This window comes from Asterias amurensis, chromosome 16 (genome assembly GCF_032118995.1).
Source record: "Asterias amurensis chromosome 16, ASM3211899v1".
In the NCBI taxonomy this organism is placed as follows: Eukaryota; Metazoa; Echinodermata; class Asteroidea; order Forcipulatida; family Asteriidae; genus Asterias; species Asterias amurensis.
The window spans coordinates 15134613-15152429 of NC_092663.1; the positions used below are offsets into that span (position 1 = coordinate 15134613).

At 38.4% G+C, this 17817-nt stretch overlaps 1 protein-coding gene across 2 annotated transcripts in view; it reads right to left on the reverse strand.

Moving 5' to 3' along the window:
• Positions 1-17817, reverse strand: part of LOC139948741 (solute carrier family 23 member 1-like) — a 47470-nt gene that overhangs the window by 12969 nt on the left and 16684 nt on the right. For both annotated transcript variants that reach the window (XM_071947039.1, XM_071947037.1), the window contains exons 4-10: positions 15580-15737; positions 10262-10353; positions 5877-5998; positions 4158-4303; positions 2781-2901; positions 1891-2047; positions 677-930 (exon numbers count right to left, since the gene is read on the reverse strand). In XM_071947039.1, coding sequence (XP_071803140.1) covers positions 677-930; positions 1891-2047; positions 2781-2901; positions 4158-4303; positions 5877-5998; positions 10262-10353; positions 15580-15737 — 1050 coding nt within the window. The remainder of the gene's footprint in view (positions 1-676; positions 931-1890; positions 2048-2780; positions 2902-4157; positions 4304-5876; positions 5999-10261; positions 10354-15579; positions 15738-17817) is intronic.

A 17817-nucleotide genomic window follows, 5' to 3' on the forward strand; every position in this document is an offset into this window, starting at 1 on the left:
ATTAGCTTAGTCATAGCCCAGGAATGCAGTACACTGGTTCCTGTGGGTCTTTTTTCATAATCTTAATTCAGTTGTTCTTAAGACACCATTCTGTAAGGAGTAGTTTTTATAGAGATAGTTTTGTACAGCGCTGGCTGCGCGCGGTTTCCACTGTTGGAAAATAAAACACATTATATCATCACAATGTTGTTTCCAGACTTGATAAAGAACTCTCTGTGTCACATTTTCTCGGTGTCACATTAGGTTAACAAAAAAGTTGATAAGTTTACCTAAACATGTCATTAAAGTATCCACTGACAAAAAAAAAGATCAATACTTTTGAAGAGGCTTTGTGAAAAGTATCTTCACTTGTTTGACCGGTTCAGTAACAGTTGATTCTATAATCTGAATCAGTAGCGTGTCTCTATCGCAAACTCATACTTCCATTCATAAAACTATCTCTTAAGGACACAAAACTTCAGAAGTTTGTTGGCCTGGATATGGACTCTCCAGTGAATGTAATGTTATTGTCTTCAACAGTGGCGCACAAAAAACAGGTACAAAAACAGCACAGGCAAATAAAAAAAGTGAAGCGCTCCCAAAAGCAACAAACTCCAATATCTTTTCTTACAGAAAGAACTCCCCCCCCCCCCCCTTTAAAGGGATAAGGTAAGGCATTCCCACAAGATAAATGTACCTTTGTAATTCCAAGTGCGCCAATATTCTCCCCATATGACGTTGTCCCTGAGCCCGAGCCAAAGGCACCAGCCAAAATGCATCCCAGGCCCTCAATACCGATGCCGCGATTGATAGCGTGAACCGGTGGTGGGGGCGCACCGGACAGACGAGCGCATGCGTAGTAATCTCCGACAGACTCAAAGATGGACGAGATGACTCCGGCTAGCATACCAAAGATTCCCGCGATGGTGATAGTTGGAATTCCCCATTGACCTGCAGACAAAATCAAATCCTTCAAATTCCAAAACTTACTTTATAGGAAATGGGCGGATCCAAGGAAGGAATTACCAAAGCCCAATTTCATAATGCAGTCAAGCAGTAAAAGAATTTGTTATACAAAGAAATCTATTCTTAGGATTGCTTTCACCCAAGTTAGGCCCCCTTTTTTGCTGACTTAATATTTTAAAAGCACTCTATTTGCCACCACTATGTTAGTATAGGCCCTTCGTAACCTCTCCACCCCAAATGCCTATTGTAACATGTATCCCAATAAATCTAGTGAAAAAGTCCTCTCAACCCCCACTCCATCAGAACCCCGTCAGGTCGTCTGAAACAGAAATTACCGATAAATGATCAAAATTTTGAAGAAAAAAAAAATTTTAAGGTGCGGTTTGCAGTAGCACCATTTGTATACTTTTGTTGAGTAGTTTAAAGACAGTGTACACTATTGGTAATTGTCAAAGACCAGTCTTCTCAGTTGGTGTATCTCAATATATGCATAAAATAACAAACCTGTGAAAATTTGAGCTCGATCGGCCGTCGGAGTTGCGAGACAACTATGAAAGAAAAAAACAATCTTGTCACACGAAGTTGTGTGCTTTCAGATGCTTGATTTCGAGACCTGAAGTTCTAAACTTGAGGTTTCACAATCAAATTCGTGGAAAATTACTTCTTTCTCCAAAACTTTGTCACTTCAGAGGGAGCCGTTTCTTACAATGTTTTATACCATCAACCTCTCCCCATTACTCGTTAACAAGGTTTTATGCCAATAACTATTTTGAGTAATTACCAAAATAGTGTCCAGTGCCTTTAAGGTTCTCGAAAAAAACCAGTGGACGAAACCATCACTACTCCACAGAGATTTACACATGGTCCTACCAAACCTTACCTAATTTTTTACTCCCACCATGCAAAGTTTCAAAAGAATTCTTGTTTGTGTTTTAAGTCTCTTACCAGGATAAGGCACTCGGATCCAGGCGGATTCTCGCAGGACTCCGATACGTAGATCAGTTCGTGCAAGATAACCGTATTCATTGGGATCGGTCGGGAAGACGTTGGTTACAGTCAAGATGGCTGCGAAAGCCCACGACACCATTATTGATAAGATCACCTAGAAATGGAATCGGTTTAAAAGTCAGTATTCGATTAGACCACCAGGCCAAAAATAGCAATTTATTTGGAACTTGAAAATAAAAATGGTTGGATTTTAATACACTTGATAAAAAAAAAGCACAATGTAAAACATTTAAGGGTAAAACATTTTAAAACAGTGCAACGAAGGACAGATTGCAATGCTAAAAGAAAAATATGTAAAAAACGATAGCCACTGAAAAATTGTGCAAAAATTCATAAGGACTGTGGGCACGGAATTAAGATCGAGAAATTGTAAAAAAAAGTTAAAATTGTACAGCAAGATCTCTCAATAACAGAGCATAAACATTGGTTTAAAGGGCACCAGGAGCTGAGCTAATTCATACTTGATTATAGTAAAACTAATTTGGTGAAAAAGAATTCCTCAACTTCAAAATCCCAACAAATGAGTGATACAAAAACACACAAAGTCTTGGGACTTTGCATCTGTCCTGTTTTATAGCGGTTGTTCAAATAGTTGTGATTTTTACCAGTTACTGAAACACCCCAAGGAGTGAGTGTTTCAACATAAGATTGGACATGCAGGGTTCTAAAATAAAAAATAAAAATTCATTAATTTATGTTTAAAAAAAATTTGGCAACTAACTGAATCAACTCAATTACAAAAACATTTTTGAATTGAAATGGTGATATACATGTATCCCCAACTCCCGCTCTCTCTCCCCTCCCCTTTCTCACAAAACTTCACTCACTGGGAACATTTTGAAGAGTGGAAAAGAAATCCTATGACAGCCTCTCTCCTTCGAGAAACCGCAGAATGGGATTCCAAACCGTGCAATGTACTGTGAGAACAGCGCCATCAATCCTATGGTCCTGTCATTGATTAAAAAAACAATGAAGTCTAGTTCAATCCAGTTCAATCTAGTTCTGTCCAGTTCAGTCTGGTCCTATCCAGTTCATTTGAGTTTGATCTACATACAGTTCTCTCTAGTTCACTTTAGTTCAATGTAGTTCTCTCCACTTTGTCTGAGTTTAATCTAGTTTTGTCCAGTTCATTTGACTCAAGACGAGTTCTAAACAGTTCATTTCAATTCAAACTAGTTTCCTTCAGTTTATTGACAGAAAGGGATTCCGAACCAAGCAATGTACTGCGAGAACAGCGCCACTAATCCTATGGTGCTGTCATTGATTAATAAAAAAAAATATTAAAAAATCCAGTTTAATCCAGTTCAGTCTAGTTTAATTCAGTTCATTTCAGTTCAATTTACTATTTTTATGAATTTCATTTCAGTTCTGTCCAGTTCATTTAATCTCCAGTTCACTTCACTTCAATCTGACTTTTTTTGAGTTAATTCTAGTTCTGTCCAGGTAATTTCAGTTCAATCTAGTTCTGTCCACTGTTTGAGTTCAATCTAGTTATATGTACAGTTAATTTAAGTTCATTCTAGTTCTGTCCAGTTCATTTCATTTCAATCTAGTTTCATCCAGTTCACTTAATTATCTTCAAATAAGTTCTGTCAACTTTGTTCAGTTTAGTTCACTTTAGTTTTGTCTAGTTCATTTCAGTTCAATCTAGTTATATGTACAGTTAATTTAAGTTCATTCTAGTTCTGTCCAGTTCATTTCATTTCAATCTAGTTTTATCCAGTTCACTTAATTATCTTCAAATAAGTTCTGTCAACTTTGTTCAGCTTAGTTCAGTTTAGTTCATTTCAGTTCAATCTAGTTCTCTTCACTTCAATCAAGTTCTGTTAACTTTGTTTTGAGTCAATCTAGTTCTGTCCTGTTCAATCCAGATCAGTCTAGTTCTTGCTATTTATTCTACGAAGGTGGAGTAGATTTAGAAATTTGGGATTCTACTTAGTTCTGAGAAGGTCTGTCCTGCTTTTAGGCCCCCTATTGAGTGCTACCTGGGGATCAAGGTAGGAGATCGACCGGGTCTACTATTTTCGCTAAGTGGATCAAGGGAACTTCTCATTATGAACGTCACTGCCATGGAGCGAGTTTTAAATTGGTTTCTATTTGGATCAGATTCTAGATTAAAAGAATCCGACAGAATAAAGTTCAAACAGGAATTTCACAATTGATTTTAAAGCGTTGAGAAATGGTAATTAAGAAGCCAAACTTACAGGAACGCTATGCCCCAGTGACCACTACTGAAGTCCGATGCAGCACCAAAGAGTGACAAGCCAACCAGTGTGATGGTCGGCGCGATGGTCATCGGGCCGATGTACTTCAGCATGATGCCTACTATACCACTGAATCCAACTATCACCTAAATAGACCGATAAAATGTGCAAAGAAGATCAATCAATCAATAAGAATTTATTCATAGAGCGCCAAAATCAACAGTTTGCCCTTAGGCCCTGAGGCATGTTGACGTTAGCAAGCCTGCAGGAGAATTCTGACTGGTCTACAGGGGTGCACAGAACGTCCGCCTCATTAATATTTTGAAGGCTCTCAAATCATTTTGAAGGCCCTCAAAGTATTACAGAACCGATTTGAGAGCCCAAGAAAAGGTATATACAGTGTTTAAAAAAAATGCCCAATTGTGACCTAGGGGCTTGTTGAATTCCAACTTGAGGTATTTTGTATGACATAGGCCCTGAAATAAATGGTTTTATTTGCTGAGAGGTGGGAGGGACATTTTTTACTTGTTCACTGGTGTGTTAACTCACTGGCATTTGGCCAGTGAAACACTGTAAAACACAGCATGATTTGAGTCCATTGACGCATTTCCATCCAGCCCAGCTTGAGTAAGCAATAGTGATGTATAGCATATTCCATAATTCCATGATAAACCAAACCAGTGACACCAAAGTGAACCCCCTTCTCTTTTGACGACAACTCATGGTTCTTTTACACCTGAAATCACAATAACACACGCCCATCCGCACAGACCCCCCCCCCCACCCCCACCCACATACACACAAACCAACGCACATTCAAAAACTGCATCCTTGTGAAGCATTCTTTAGTTCTTTCCCTAGTCCCTGCACGTAACAGTTTTCACCGTAATATTGTAAGCAAATTTCCTTGCGGAGTGTCTATGGAATCTTTTTTCCCTTTTTGGGGGGGTTTTGTCCTTGGTCTCCATAAGGTTTCTACACTAAGCCCTCTGCAGTCACTGTGTGGACATTTTCCATTGTTCTGTACAAGTAAAATCCTACTCTTCACATATGTCTATATTTTGCAACCATGGTGGAGAAATGTTGTGATTTTTCCTTTGAGCCTGTAGTTAAAAACCTTCCATATAAAATTGGTACACCAAATTCCTTGTAGGACACCCCCAGAGTTTAAAACTCCCCTATGGAGACCTTTTATTTTTGTGTTTCTGTTTTGTTTTCGGTCTCCATACGGTAGTAGTGAATATGAAATCAACACTATAAATAACACTTTGTGGACGTGTGTATATAGTCCACATAGTGGTTCCAGTCTATACATTATGTGAACCTCTTACTCTCAGGTCCAAACTTTGTATGTAGTAAAAAAAAACACAAACACCGGGAGAGTTTTTGTTACCTCAAAGATTGAAGTGACCATGATGGGTGCCCCCCTCCCCTCCAACCCCCCATCCGCAAAGTCCGAGAGAGATGGTTACCTCAAGGCAAGAAGCCCCCTCCCCCAACAGCAAACCATATACAAAGACGAAGAGGAATTTGTTTACCTCAAAGATAGAAGCGACCAAGATGGGTGCCCCTCCCGCCCCCCAACCCCACAAACCATCCACATAGACAAAGAGAGATGTTGTTACCTCAAACATGCATGGAAGCGACCATGACAGATACCCATCCCCCCCCCCCCCCCAGCCACACACAATCCACAAAGTCGAAGGGCGATTGCTTTACCTCAAAGATTGAGGCGACCATGATGGATCCTTGGATTATTCTCATTCTACTGTGCCAGACCTCCGTCTGATTCAGAATCACCTCTTCTTGCTCTGCTAGCGTCATGTTTTGAAACACATCATCTAAAGATTAAGAAACAAATTGAAAATAGTTAACCCTCCTACTGTCTGTCCATTATTGTTATCCACTGTGGTTTTGAGTGATGGATTAAACTGTGCCAGCCTGCAATATGATATCATGTGGTGAATGCATAATATTAATGTTATTGTCTCTCTGCATATTGTGCGCATACTGTTTATTTGTTCGTTATTGTATGCCTATGTGGTTTTAGGGTTTTCTGTATTTTTTGTAATTTTTGATTGTTAATATTTTTAGACTCGCAAGCCGAAGTGAATTTCACTGTATATGTATTTATATGTGTGACAATAAACAATTGAATTGAATTAATACAGAGTACACAGTCAACCCTCCTACCTGTCTGACTATTCATCTAATCCACTAGGTTTTGCATAATATACCAGCATGCAGTATGACATCATGTGGTGAATGCATAACAGTACACAGTCAAGTCAACCCTCCTACTGTTGTACCATTCAATATCGTCCACTATTTATTTAATTCTTGCATTGCACTATTTTCGTGCATACTGTGTCAGGGCCGATATTTCATGAAAGCAACAGAGGCAGTATTTGAGTATTTTAACCACAGAAGGGTACTGTGTGAAACAAACTGGGGTGGATTTTAAAGTTGACACTGCTCCTATCATGAGTGATGTATAAAGGACAAGCCATAAGTTTTTTATAAATTCCTAAAACTCGTCCAAACCCAGGTCAAAATTCCAGTTGAACCCAGTTAACTGGGGTCAACTGGTTCAACTGGATAGTGACCAAACTCGTCCATTTTCCATATATTAACCAACTGGTTTGGACTAGGTTTAACTGTGTTCAACTAGGTTTAAATTATAAACCAGTTGGTTTCTGTCCATTTTCCATATTAAACCAACTGGTTTTAACTGTGTTTAACTAGTTTATCAACTGGTTTTCAACTAGTTCCAGTTAAACGCAGTTTAACTAGGTTCAACTAGAATTTTGACCTAGGAAATTAGGACTACCTTTGTGAAATCGACCCGTGGTCTTTTTGTTTGTTCAATTAAACAATATACAGGCAGTCAAGATAAAACTACTAATTGTGATGCAAGGAAAATTACCGTAGTCGTTGAAAGCCCATGTGATAAACAAAATGGTCAGTTGCCTCTACGCCCCAGGTCATTGACTTGGTGCACCTTAAGAATGGCCACTGTCTCATCCTTACAAGAACAGAGTACCTTGCCTACTGTTTGCCTGATAGCAAGCATCGACATCATACCAAATGACCTAACAACCAAAGGACCAAACAGCCAGATCCAAACAAACAAACAACCAACTACAAAACAACCAAAATGTCAAAGCATTCAAATGAGTATGTGCACGCTTTTTTGTGCTACTGAACCACTGTAACAAATATATCCCTTTGTTATTCTTTTCAGATACAAATCAAAAGTGTCAATAACCGCTTCGTTAAACTGGCATTTTAAGTTTATTTTGGCACGACCACATTAACAACTTCGATACTGAATTTTTGCAAAAACAGGAAACGTCAACCGATTCTGTTGGCAACACGTGACTTCTTTTTGTGAGAGTTGTTTGTCAAAAAAATAACAAAGCCGCAATCTTTGGGATCCAGGATTCTAGAGTCAATAGTTCCATTTCCTCCCAAACAAACGGAAACAATTATGGAGGTCGATTACCAGGGCGGTTTACAGAGAACCCGGCATTTAAGTCGCTGGGGTCGATTTCACAAGAGTTAGGACTAGTCCTAACTCAAGACTAGTCCTAGGAGATATTAAAAACTTAAGACTTGTTTTAACTCTTTGTGAAATTCACCCCAGGAAACTATTGGTAATTACTCAAAATAGTTGTTGGCAGAAAACTTTGGTAAAAGAGCAATGGAGAGCTGTTGATAGTTTAAAACACCGGCACCCTCTGAAGTAACGAAATTTTTGTTTAGAAAGAGGTAAATTCTCACTAAAATATCAAAAGACGGAGGCCTGGCGCCTTTCTTAGGCATCTGAAAGCACACAAATTTGTGCAACAAGGGTGGTTTTTTCTTTCATTATTCTCTTGCAACTTTGATGACCAATTGAGTCCAAATGTTCACAGTGTTTGTTATTTTATGCATATGTTGAGATACACCAAGTGAGAATACTGGTCTTTGACAATTATCAAAGGTGTCCAGTGCCTTTAACTTCTCAGTGGGCTCCTGAAGGGATTGTTATTGAGCAGGGTCCGAAAAATAACACTGGGACCTCAGGCATGGAAGCTAGCGATTTAAAATCTTCCTATGCCAAGGCTGTACATGTGTGATATATTTTCTGTATTCGGAAAGCTCCAGTATCATGCACATGTTCGTGTGCGATCTTGTCTATTTATGGAGGATTTGAGGCATGGCATTGGTGAGGTATCAATATATATTTGGTTTGCAGTAACACCACGTGTGTATCTACTTGTCAGGTAGAGTTTGTTCTTAGAGATCTGTCTTGCTTAATTCTACTACCGCAGAGTAGATTGTTCGGGTGTTCGGGAGACTTCTCAGTTCTGGAAAGAACTGTCCCGCTTATTAATTATTACCTGGGCGGATGGTATAGAAATAGGCTGGGACTACTACTTTAACTTATAGGATCGTAATTGACTGCACTACCACAGAGTCAGTTTTTGAATCGGTCTCCAATTTACTCAAAATTTATCTCTTTTTTATTTGCTCAAAAAGTGTCATTAATTGTACCTGTACGACCCATATAGTATACATGTTATCACCAGAGGGCATAATTATCAGTCAAGAGTATTGACTTTTGGTTTTTCAAAAATTCTGTTTTAAAGACACTGGACACTATTGGTAATTGTCAAAGACCACTCTTCTCCCAACATATGCACAAAATAACAAACCTGTGAAAATTTGAACTCAATTGGTCATCAAAGTTGCGAGATAATAATGGAAAAAACACACTCTTGTCACACGAAGTTGTGTGCTTTCAGATGCTTGATTTCGGGACCTCAAAATCTAATTCTGAGGTCTCGAAATCAAACTCAAATATTTTAGTGGAAAATTACTTCTTTCTCGAAAACTAGGTCTTTTCAAAGGGAGCCGTGTCTCACAATGTTTTATAATATCAACAGCTCTCCATTGCTTGTTACCAAGTAAGTTTGAATGCTAACAATTATTTTGAGTAACTACCAATAGTGTCCAGTGCCTTTAAAAATGAAAAAAAACAGTCTTTCTCAACAAACAAAAATGTATCTTTCTGATTTGTGTTGACTAGGTACGTCCGAAACGTCAATAGTGTCTCTTGAGTGATTAATACCCCTTCGTGATTGTATATTATGGGTCATAATATGTAGGATTGCCAGCCGTGGATAAGGTTCTTGAAAGTGCACATCAACTTCCCTCTGATAAGGGGCACTTCTATGTTGAAAACTTAAAGGAACACGTTGCCTTGGATCGGACGAGTTGGTCAAAACAAAAGCATTTGTAATCGTTTTTTATAAAATGCGTATGGTTGGAAAGATGTTTGAAAAGTAGAATACAATGATCCACACAAGTTTGCCTCGAAATTGCGTGGTTTTCCTTCTACTGTGCGAACTAACATGGTCGGCCATTTATGGGAGTCAAAATTTTGACCCCCATAAATGGCCGACGTGTTAGTCGACGAGGTAAAAGGAAAACCACGCAATTTCGAGGCATGTTTGTGTGGATCATTGTATTCTACTTTCACAACATCTTTCTACCCATATGCATTTTATAAAAAACGGTTACAAACGCTTTTCAAAGACCAACTCGACCGATCCAAGGCAACGTGTTCCTTTAAGTTTGTAATTGAACTTTGCAAAGTGCATCACAGCAAAAGCACACCACGGTAATTGCAGCGAGTGTCAGGAGTTGTTTCGAGGCCTGGGATTGATAACGTTTTTTTTTTTAGTTCATAAACAAAGATTGTACGTGTCTGGCAACGGCGTTTTCCGAACAAATTAATAAGATAATACTAACTTGGCACTGAAAGAGTAAAGGCCAAGAAAAAACAAGTTTAGCGTTCCCTCCTTCTTTCTTTTTAGAGGCCGCCTCCCTTTTTTATTATTTTTTTTTTAAAGATCCGTGTCCAAAAGTTATTTTGTAAAAAGCCAAGCCGTTTTTTATTAAAAAAGTTTTTTTGGGCGACCGTTTAAAGAAAAAAGGGGGGGTAAAAGGCCCTCCCCCTTATGGGAGGTCGCTAAACATGTTTTATTTTTTATTTGGCCTAACCTATGTTCCTATTTTGATTCTCTTCTTGTCTTTTTTTAAACTGTTTTACTCACTCGGTACTTCAGCTGGGCACTCTCCCACCTGACCGAGGATCGCCAGCGCTGGACCCAGAAATGAAAAGGTCCCACCTTGGACAATCGGCAACCTGGATAGAGACACAAAATAAGACAACAAATAATTAAAACTAATTATATCAGAGAGGAGTTTTGTTTTGTTTTGTTTTCTTTTGAATTTAAATTAATTCCAAAGTACCTTACTTCCAAACCTAGTAGCCACTCTTTGTGGTTTGTGGTAGAAAATAGGGCAAAGATTAATTTAACCTTTTATCGAGTGAGTTACTTTTTTTTATCAGACCTCGCTGATGTAGCCATTCTGTGTGGTTTCGGGCAGAAAGTAGGGCAAAGATTATTTAGAACTTTTGTCAGGACCAGTTTTAAATTTAAACTAATTCCAAAAAAGTGTAGGGGCCCCCTCAATTTCAGACCTTGTAGCCATTCAAAGTGCTATGGGGGCAGAATTGTTTTAAGCACAGCTGATAAAAATCAAGAGAAAGCATACAGAAAGGCGAAACTTTGTCTCAAACGAGTTTTGAATTTGCGAGTTTTGAACTAATTCCTCAAAAGGGGGTGAGGGGTAACCTCATGTTTAGATCTTTTGTAGTAGCCAAGTGCTATGAGGCAGACATTTTTTAAGCGCAGCTGGGAAAATAAAAAGAATACACAATCATTCTTCATTTGAAGTAGGATTTGAAACTTTGCATGGTGAGTGTATAATAAGGTGGGGTTTGCAGTAGCATAATTGTGTAAACCTCTTTTGAGTAATGTTGGTTCTGAAAGAAATCAGGGGGGGGGGGGAACTGTCCAAGGGGTAATTTTCCATCGTTGACCATCAGTTCTTTTCAGAAAAAAAGAAGAAGAGATTTACGGGTCTACAGCAAACCTCACTTGATTGATTTAGTTATTTATTTAGTTATTTATTTTCGGGGTCACTTCAACTTAAGGTCACTTAAGGTCACAACAAGGAGTACTTCACTAAACTTTTTTAAACCCCTCCATCGAAGTAGTAAATGTGTCACCATTTCCTGGGTGTGTCAGTATCAATGGTTTGATAGTTTGCCAATAACTTTCTCAATGACTAGCCAGCAGGACAAGTTAGCTTAATATTTTACTGGTCTGCCAGTATTTTCTCGACTTGTCCACAAGAATGCTGCAAACACACTTGTGAAAGGGCCCTTCTGTGGACATTATTTTCACTCACTTTAGAAACTTATTCAACAGCTGGCAGCCGTCATTCAAGTGGTTTTAAATGGTACACCTGTATAATATGGCCAGAGATCGGACCACTTTTTAGGGATAATTTTGCTAACACACTTTTTCCTTGTGCAAAAAAGCCTTTCTGTAAAGATGTTCAACACTTTAGAAACTTTTTTTTTCAACAGCAGGCAGCCGTCATTCATGTGGTTTTAAATGGTCAGCATAACATGGCCAGAGATCGGACCACTATTTAGGGATAATTTTTGCCAACTGTAAAAATGTTCACCACTTTTCACAACTTATCCAACAGCTGAAACCCGTCATTCATGTGGTTTTGAATGGTACACCTACACATGGCCGGAGCTTTGCAGAGATATTATTCCAGCAGAGTCGGCAAACATACTCGGTGTGATAAGTTTACTCAGCACATGGGGCGTTGATTACAAAATATTTACGATACATTACAATCACAGTGGATGTTAGGATGTGGTAAACCAACAAAACAAATATCCCGCACCGATGAATGATGCGCAACAGGAAGTATACTCCTACAAGTGGCTTTTAGCATAACATATTTCTGTTAAAGGGAAGGTGTATATTTGGTACCCACTATTGAAAATTATTGGCAATAACAACTTTTGGTTAGGAGCCTACAGCAACTTTCGATAGTGGAAAGCATTTTGAGAAACATTTCACTTCGAAATTGGTGATCATTAAAAAAAAAATGCCAATACAACAGTTTGCTTAGAAATGTAGAGCAACTTTCGATAGTGGAAAGCGTTTTGAGAAAACTTTCACTTTGCAAATTGCAATTACAATTTTTTGGTTAAAAACCTACAGCTACTTTTGATAGTGGAAAGCATTTTCAGAGAAACATTTCACTTTGCATGGTGATCACTTATAAAAAATAATTGCAATTTTAATTTTTTGGTTCAAAACCTACAGAAACTTTCAATAGACAAAAGCATTATGAGAAACATTTCACTTTGAAGTTGGTGATCACTGATACAAATTAATGGCAATACAATTTTTTGGTTAAAAACCTACAGCAACTTTCGATAGTGGAAAGCAGTTTGAGAAACATTTCACTTTGAAGTTGGTGATTTTTTTAAAAATTCAATGCAATACAATTTTTTGCTTAGAAACCTACAGCAACTTTCGATATTGGAAAGCATTTCGAGAAAATTTTAACTTCGAAGTAAAGTAATTTAGTGAAAGGATATCAGTATTTATGGCCCAAAATTTGAATCAGAAAAGATGTTGAACTTGTAACAACAATTGTTTTACAGCTGAAAGCCCTTCCTCATGTTATACAGAATTTGTTCAAACTTATCTATAATAAAACACTGGCACAAACACAGCATTCCCAAAACCCCTTGGTTTTTAGTTTTGTTTGTTATTTGTTCAACCTGCTTGCACTGGTACAGTTTATGAAACTCCAATTAAAATGTTCCAAATGACAGGGGAAGCCTTCTCAGCAGCTGAAAGTTGACATATCATGCCCTTTTCATGCAAGATCTGAACCTTACTTCATGACTCTGCTTACCTTGGAATTCTGCCTTAAAATAATAAACTTTACAGGGTGCCACTAAGGTAGAATTCTGCTGTATGCATAGACCCATGAAATTGGGCCCTGATCAAACTTGCTACAGTCAACACATATGGCCTCATGATATGTTTATAATTATTTTCAAAACTATCTCCATCAGGTTTGACAATACACCCAGGACTAGACTTGGTTCCAAGTCTTTGATCGTGGCTTTTAGTCATCCTGATAGCCGCTACAAACAGCGCCCTCTTGTGATCAACCTTCGTCATTTAGCCTGTACGATCAAAGATTGCGCGTTACATCTAGGGTGTGTGATAGTTAATAATGTGGGGGCGTTTTTCGTGGCTGAGACGCAGAAGAATACCGGCGATCTAAGACTTGAATCAAGTCTAACAAAGGACCTGCGGCAGCTATGACCTCGGTTGCTCTCTTGTCATAATGGCCTTGGACTGGTGCCCCTTCAAAAGTTTCCCACAGACTTGAGGACTTAATTCCAACGGAAGTGCCTGTACATGTAGGTAATATGAAACATGGCCTCGCCTTCTCCAATCAAGGTCTGGTCTAGAGATCCCTAGATCTGAACTTCAATTTATAATTTAATCTACTCAAAGGAATAGTTTCAAACTATATACTAACCAAAACTTGAAAGAAGAGCCCGGTTTGTTCACTGTGAACAGCGGTGGGGGGGGGGGGGGGGGGGGGGGGTTTCGTCTGTGAAAATTTCCTTTTCGTGTGCATACATGTAAACTCCCTCAGCAAAATCAGCATACAGTGCAGAATGCAAAATATTCAGAAATAACAATAAAAACACCCCTACAACCAGTATTTTTTCAAACGTCCGTCAGAGCATCAATCTTCAAAAATGTCCCTACCCCTCCTGACCAAATAGGACCATGGGGAATATGTCATCCCAAATACCTAAAGTTGGAAGTCAACAACCCCCAGGTCACGATTGGTCAACATTTTTGCACTATTTCCTCTTTCTTGGGCTCTCAAATCTGTCTAGAATAGAATTTGTTGAGGTCCTCCTAAAAAGGATTGAGGGAGACACTCTGTTTTCTCCTTTTTAGTCGGGTGCACCTTTACAATTTTCCAGACAGAGCCTGTCATCAGAATAAACATATCACTTCACATAAACATGTTGTTCAAAGACATTCCTTCCCCCTTCCCGAAAAAAAAAAAAAAAATCAACACACACAATGTGGACTTCTCTTTCAGCTCAGCTCACCAGGCCCAACAATCCTCTTTGACATTTCCAAACCTCTCTCACATTTACCATTGAGCTATAATATAAGACTTAACTGACTATCATAACCAGCCGAAATTGAAAACCCCATTCCTTACATTTAAGCCAAGCCCTTCAGCGGGACATATATATAATATTTCATAGTCTGGGATATTTTTGTTTTTGGGGCTAATTGATTGACAGCAGGCACCTGTCACTTTCACTCATCACAGCGGCAGGTTTTGGTGACATGAAAAATCCATGCTTTCATCCTGGACTGTAATGTTGAGACAGGCAGCTTTAGAAAATACAAGACCGCTGTAAACAGACCTCAAAACCTTTGTAACACGTAAATTGGGTCAGACTTATAGAATTAGCGGTTGCAAACTGCTTTTAACAACCAAAGGGAACTATATAAATGCAAAAAATAGTTACAGCCTGACGTATCCACCCAAGCAAAGTCTTTCTCGAAAGCTGCACGAAAATAGAATTAGCTGATGCAAACTGTTTGACCAACTAAAAGTACCATGGTATAAATGCAAACTTTAAAGTTAACAGTATGACATTTTCGACACTTGCAGAATCTTTCTTGTAGGCTAGAAGAGAAAGCCTCTACTAGGGTCGAAACACGAGGGTGTTGGTGACCGAACTGAGAGACCCTTTTTGGGCCAATAGTCCGGCGGATGGGCTATTTTTTGCAAGTAAATTGGTTGTTACACGGGGTGGCCAATGAATGATAAAAAGACACACAAAGAAGAACATTTAGTGCACAGAAGTTCCTCTGATGGCTATTTTAAGGAATTGTTCAGAAGGCCAACAGACAAGGAGAAAACAGACAAGAAGAAAGAACATCATTCATGTATGTTCATAAACTTTCTTCTCTGCCTTTCACCTAGTGAGTAGACCCAGGTTGGAATCCCAGACCCAGGTTGGAATCCCAGACCCGAGCCTTGCATGTGTATTGCGTTTTAAAAGTCCCTACCTGATTACATAGGTTTTCTACATTTAAAGTTTCCCTTCCACATGACAAACTGAACATCTTCATTGTTTTCTCTACAAACTTCTGCGACGCCATGCAAATATTTCCTTTTGTTGTCTTTTCTATTAATACTAATAATAACCTTATTTATATAGCAAGTTTTTCAACGATACAAAAGCACTTAATAAATACAAAAGCAACCAAACAAAAGGAAACTATTACAATTGTCCTAACGACAAAAGAAGTTCAAAAAGAATGTGGTGTCAAACAATATAACAAAAATGCAGGTACTTGGTGCCGAGACTGAAGTCTACAGAAAATATTATCACAAACTTGAAATTACGAGGACAATTTGACCTACACACCTGACCCCAAAGGTCGTTTGGAACAAGGTCACCAAGCCAGACACAGCGAAGATGGTACCAATGAGCTCTCCTTGGGCTAAGTAGTTGTTCTTAATGCAGAGCGGCTCGGCTAGGAGAAGCGGAATGGCTACTGTAGCTCCGAACATCGTCAAGTAATGCTGCGGAGACGAAAAAAAATGCTTTGTTTTAAACTCTTTTATGACGCATTTTGTTTTGCATAAAGTGACAGAATTATTTGTACAGACACAACATAAAATCCTAATGCACATTCATTCAAAGCCTCCAGGTATTAACTAAATGTGTGTTAATTTAGTTTTTACCCTTGCAACGATGTGTGTATAAGCACTATATACTTCCCATAGTTCTGTGAACAAATTCCCAGGCATACTGTTCAGGTGGGATTCGAACCAACAACCTTAGTCATTCTAGAGCAGATGTCTTACCAACTAAGACCATCAAGATTCAGAGAGAAAGTTTGCTAAACAAAGTGAGCTGGTTGTCATGGACGGCCGAATGTTAATAAAACACTCATTTGTTTTTAAAACAAAATTAAACATTTTTTGCAAACTTTCATTAAACAAATTTCTTCCCATGAGTGGTTGTTTCAAACAAATTCAACACTATGTTTGAATGTTTCTGAAACATTGTTATAATAATAGTGGCAATCTGTTTTTGCTTTGCCCTCATGGCTTTCTATAGTTTTCTAATCTTGGTTGGCAAAAACTTGGGCTGTGACGTTGCAATAGAAAGGTCTACACTATAGAACTCATGGTCACTGCCCAGATAAGCAATCTTGATGGTATGTCAATTGCACCATCATTCAATCCAGTTTATACAACATAAACTTGATTGAATACTGAGCCATCCATGAAAACAAACAAGGAACACACTGTGAATAAAACATGCTCACTAGTCCACATTAAAGGAACACCACGCCTTGGATTGGTCAAGTTGGCCTTTGAAAAGCGTTTCCAATCGTTTGTTATGAAATGCAAATGGTTAGATAGATTATTTTAAAGTAGAATATGACGACCCACACAAACATGCCTTGAAATTGCACGGTTTTCCTTATATGTCGCGAAGAAACACAGTCGGCCATTTTGTGCAGTTTTGACTCCATAAAATGGCAGACTGTGTTAGTTTGCGACGGAAAACCATGCAATTTCAAGTGATACTTGTGTGGATCATTATACTCTAAATTGTGTTTTTTTAATGCTTTTCATTTTGCTGTTAAGCCCAATAAGGAATGTTGCGCCATATGAATACTGTTTTATTATTATTATTACTAATAGTTAAGAAAACAGAAAAAAGTTGACAGTATTTAGCAAGAATGTTGAATCCATAAAATCTCATGCCTTGACCTGTTCCAGAGTGTACTGACCAAAAGTTAGACCACTGGCCTTGGTCCTTACTGGCCTTGACCCTCTGTAGGTCTGGTGTAAAACTCAAGCCACCAGAAAGATGAGGATAGTTGTAACATCGAAGTAAAATGACCAAGAAATGGTTGACGGTCATTTCCTTTCACCATGATTGTTGCTCAAATACAGGAAACAATGGCAGGATTCGAAACAACAACTTGGCCAACTTCCACATCTGATTAGATAGGCACAGAAAGGTGCTAAGCACAACTTAAAATGTGCTAACCAGAATAATGTTCTCGGCCAGCCATCGTGTCACATGTATCATTTTTATCTGGTATCCTGCAGAATACTGTTAAGCAAATCAATATTTTTTGCTTAGAGGGTTTTGATACCTTTTGTATATAAAGTTTGAGGGCGTGACATAAATCCCTACTCAATGTGAATGAAGGTGTATGTAATACATGTTTATCTTAAAAGAAAAAATCACAAACAATGTTTTCAGGAGAGTTGGGTAAATACGTTGTACATGCAAAAATAAACTTCGACCCCCTGAGATGAAAATTATTTTCATGCCATTGTTTTACTCATTTCTCAAAAACTACAGCACCTCAGCATGTATTTTTAGGGGAAGCTTTCTATCATCATTACCTTCAAACCAAGTAAGTTTAATGTAAATTGGTGGACATTGTGTTTGGTGTCGTACAAAAAGAAGGCCCAACCCAATTATTTTTGTGCCATTGTTTTACTCATTTCTCAAAAACCACAGCACCTCAGCAAGTATTTTTAGGGGAAGCTTTCTATCATCATTATCTTTAAACCAAGTATTGTAATTTTGGTGTCATAAAAAAAGTAGGCCCCACCCAACCCCTTAAAAGCA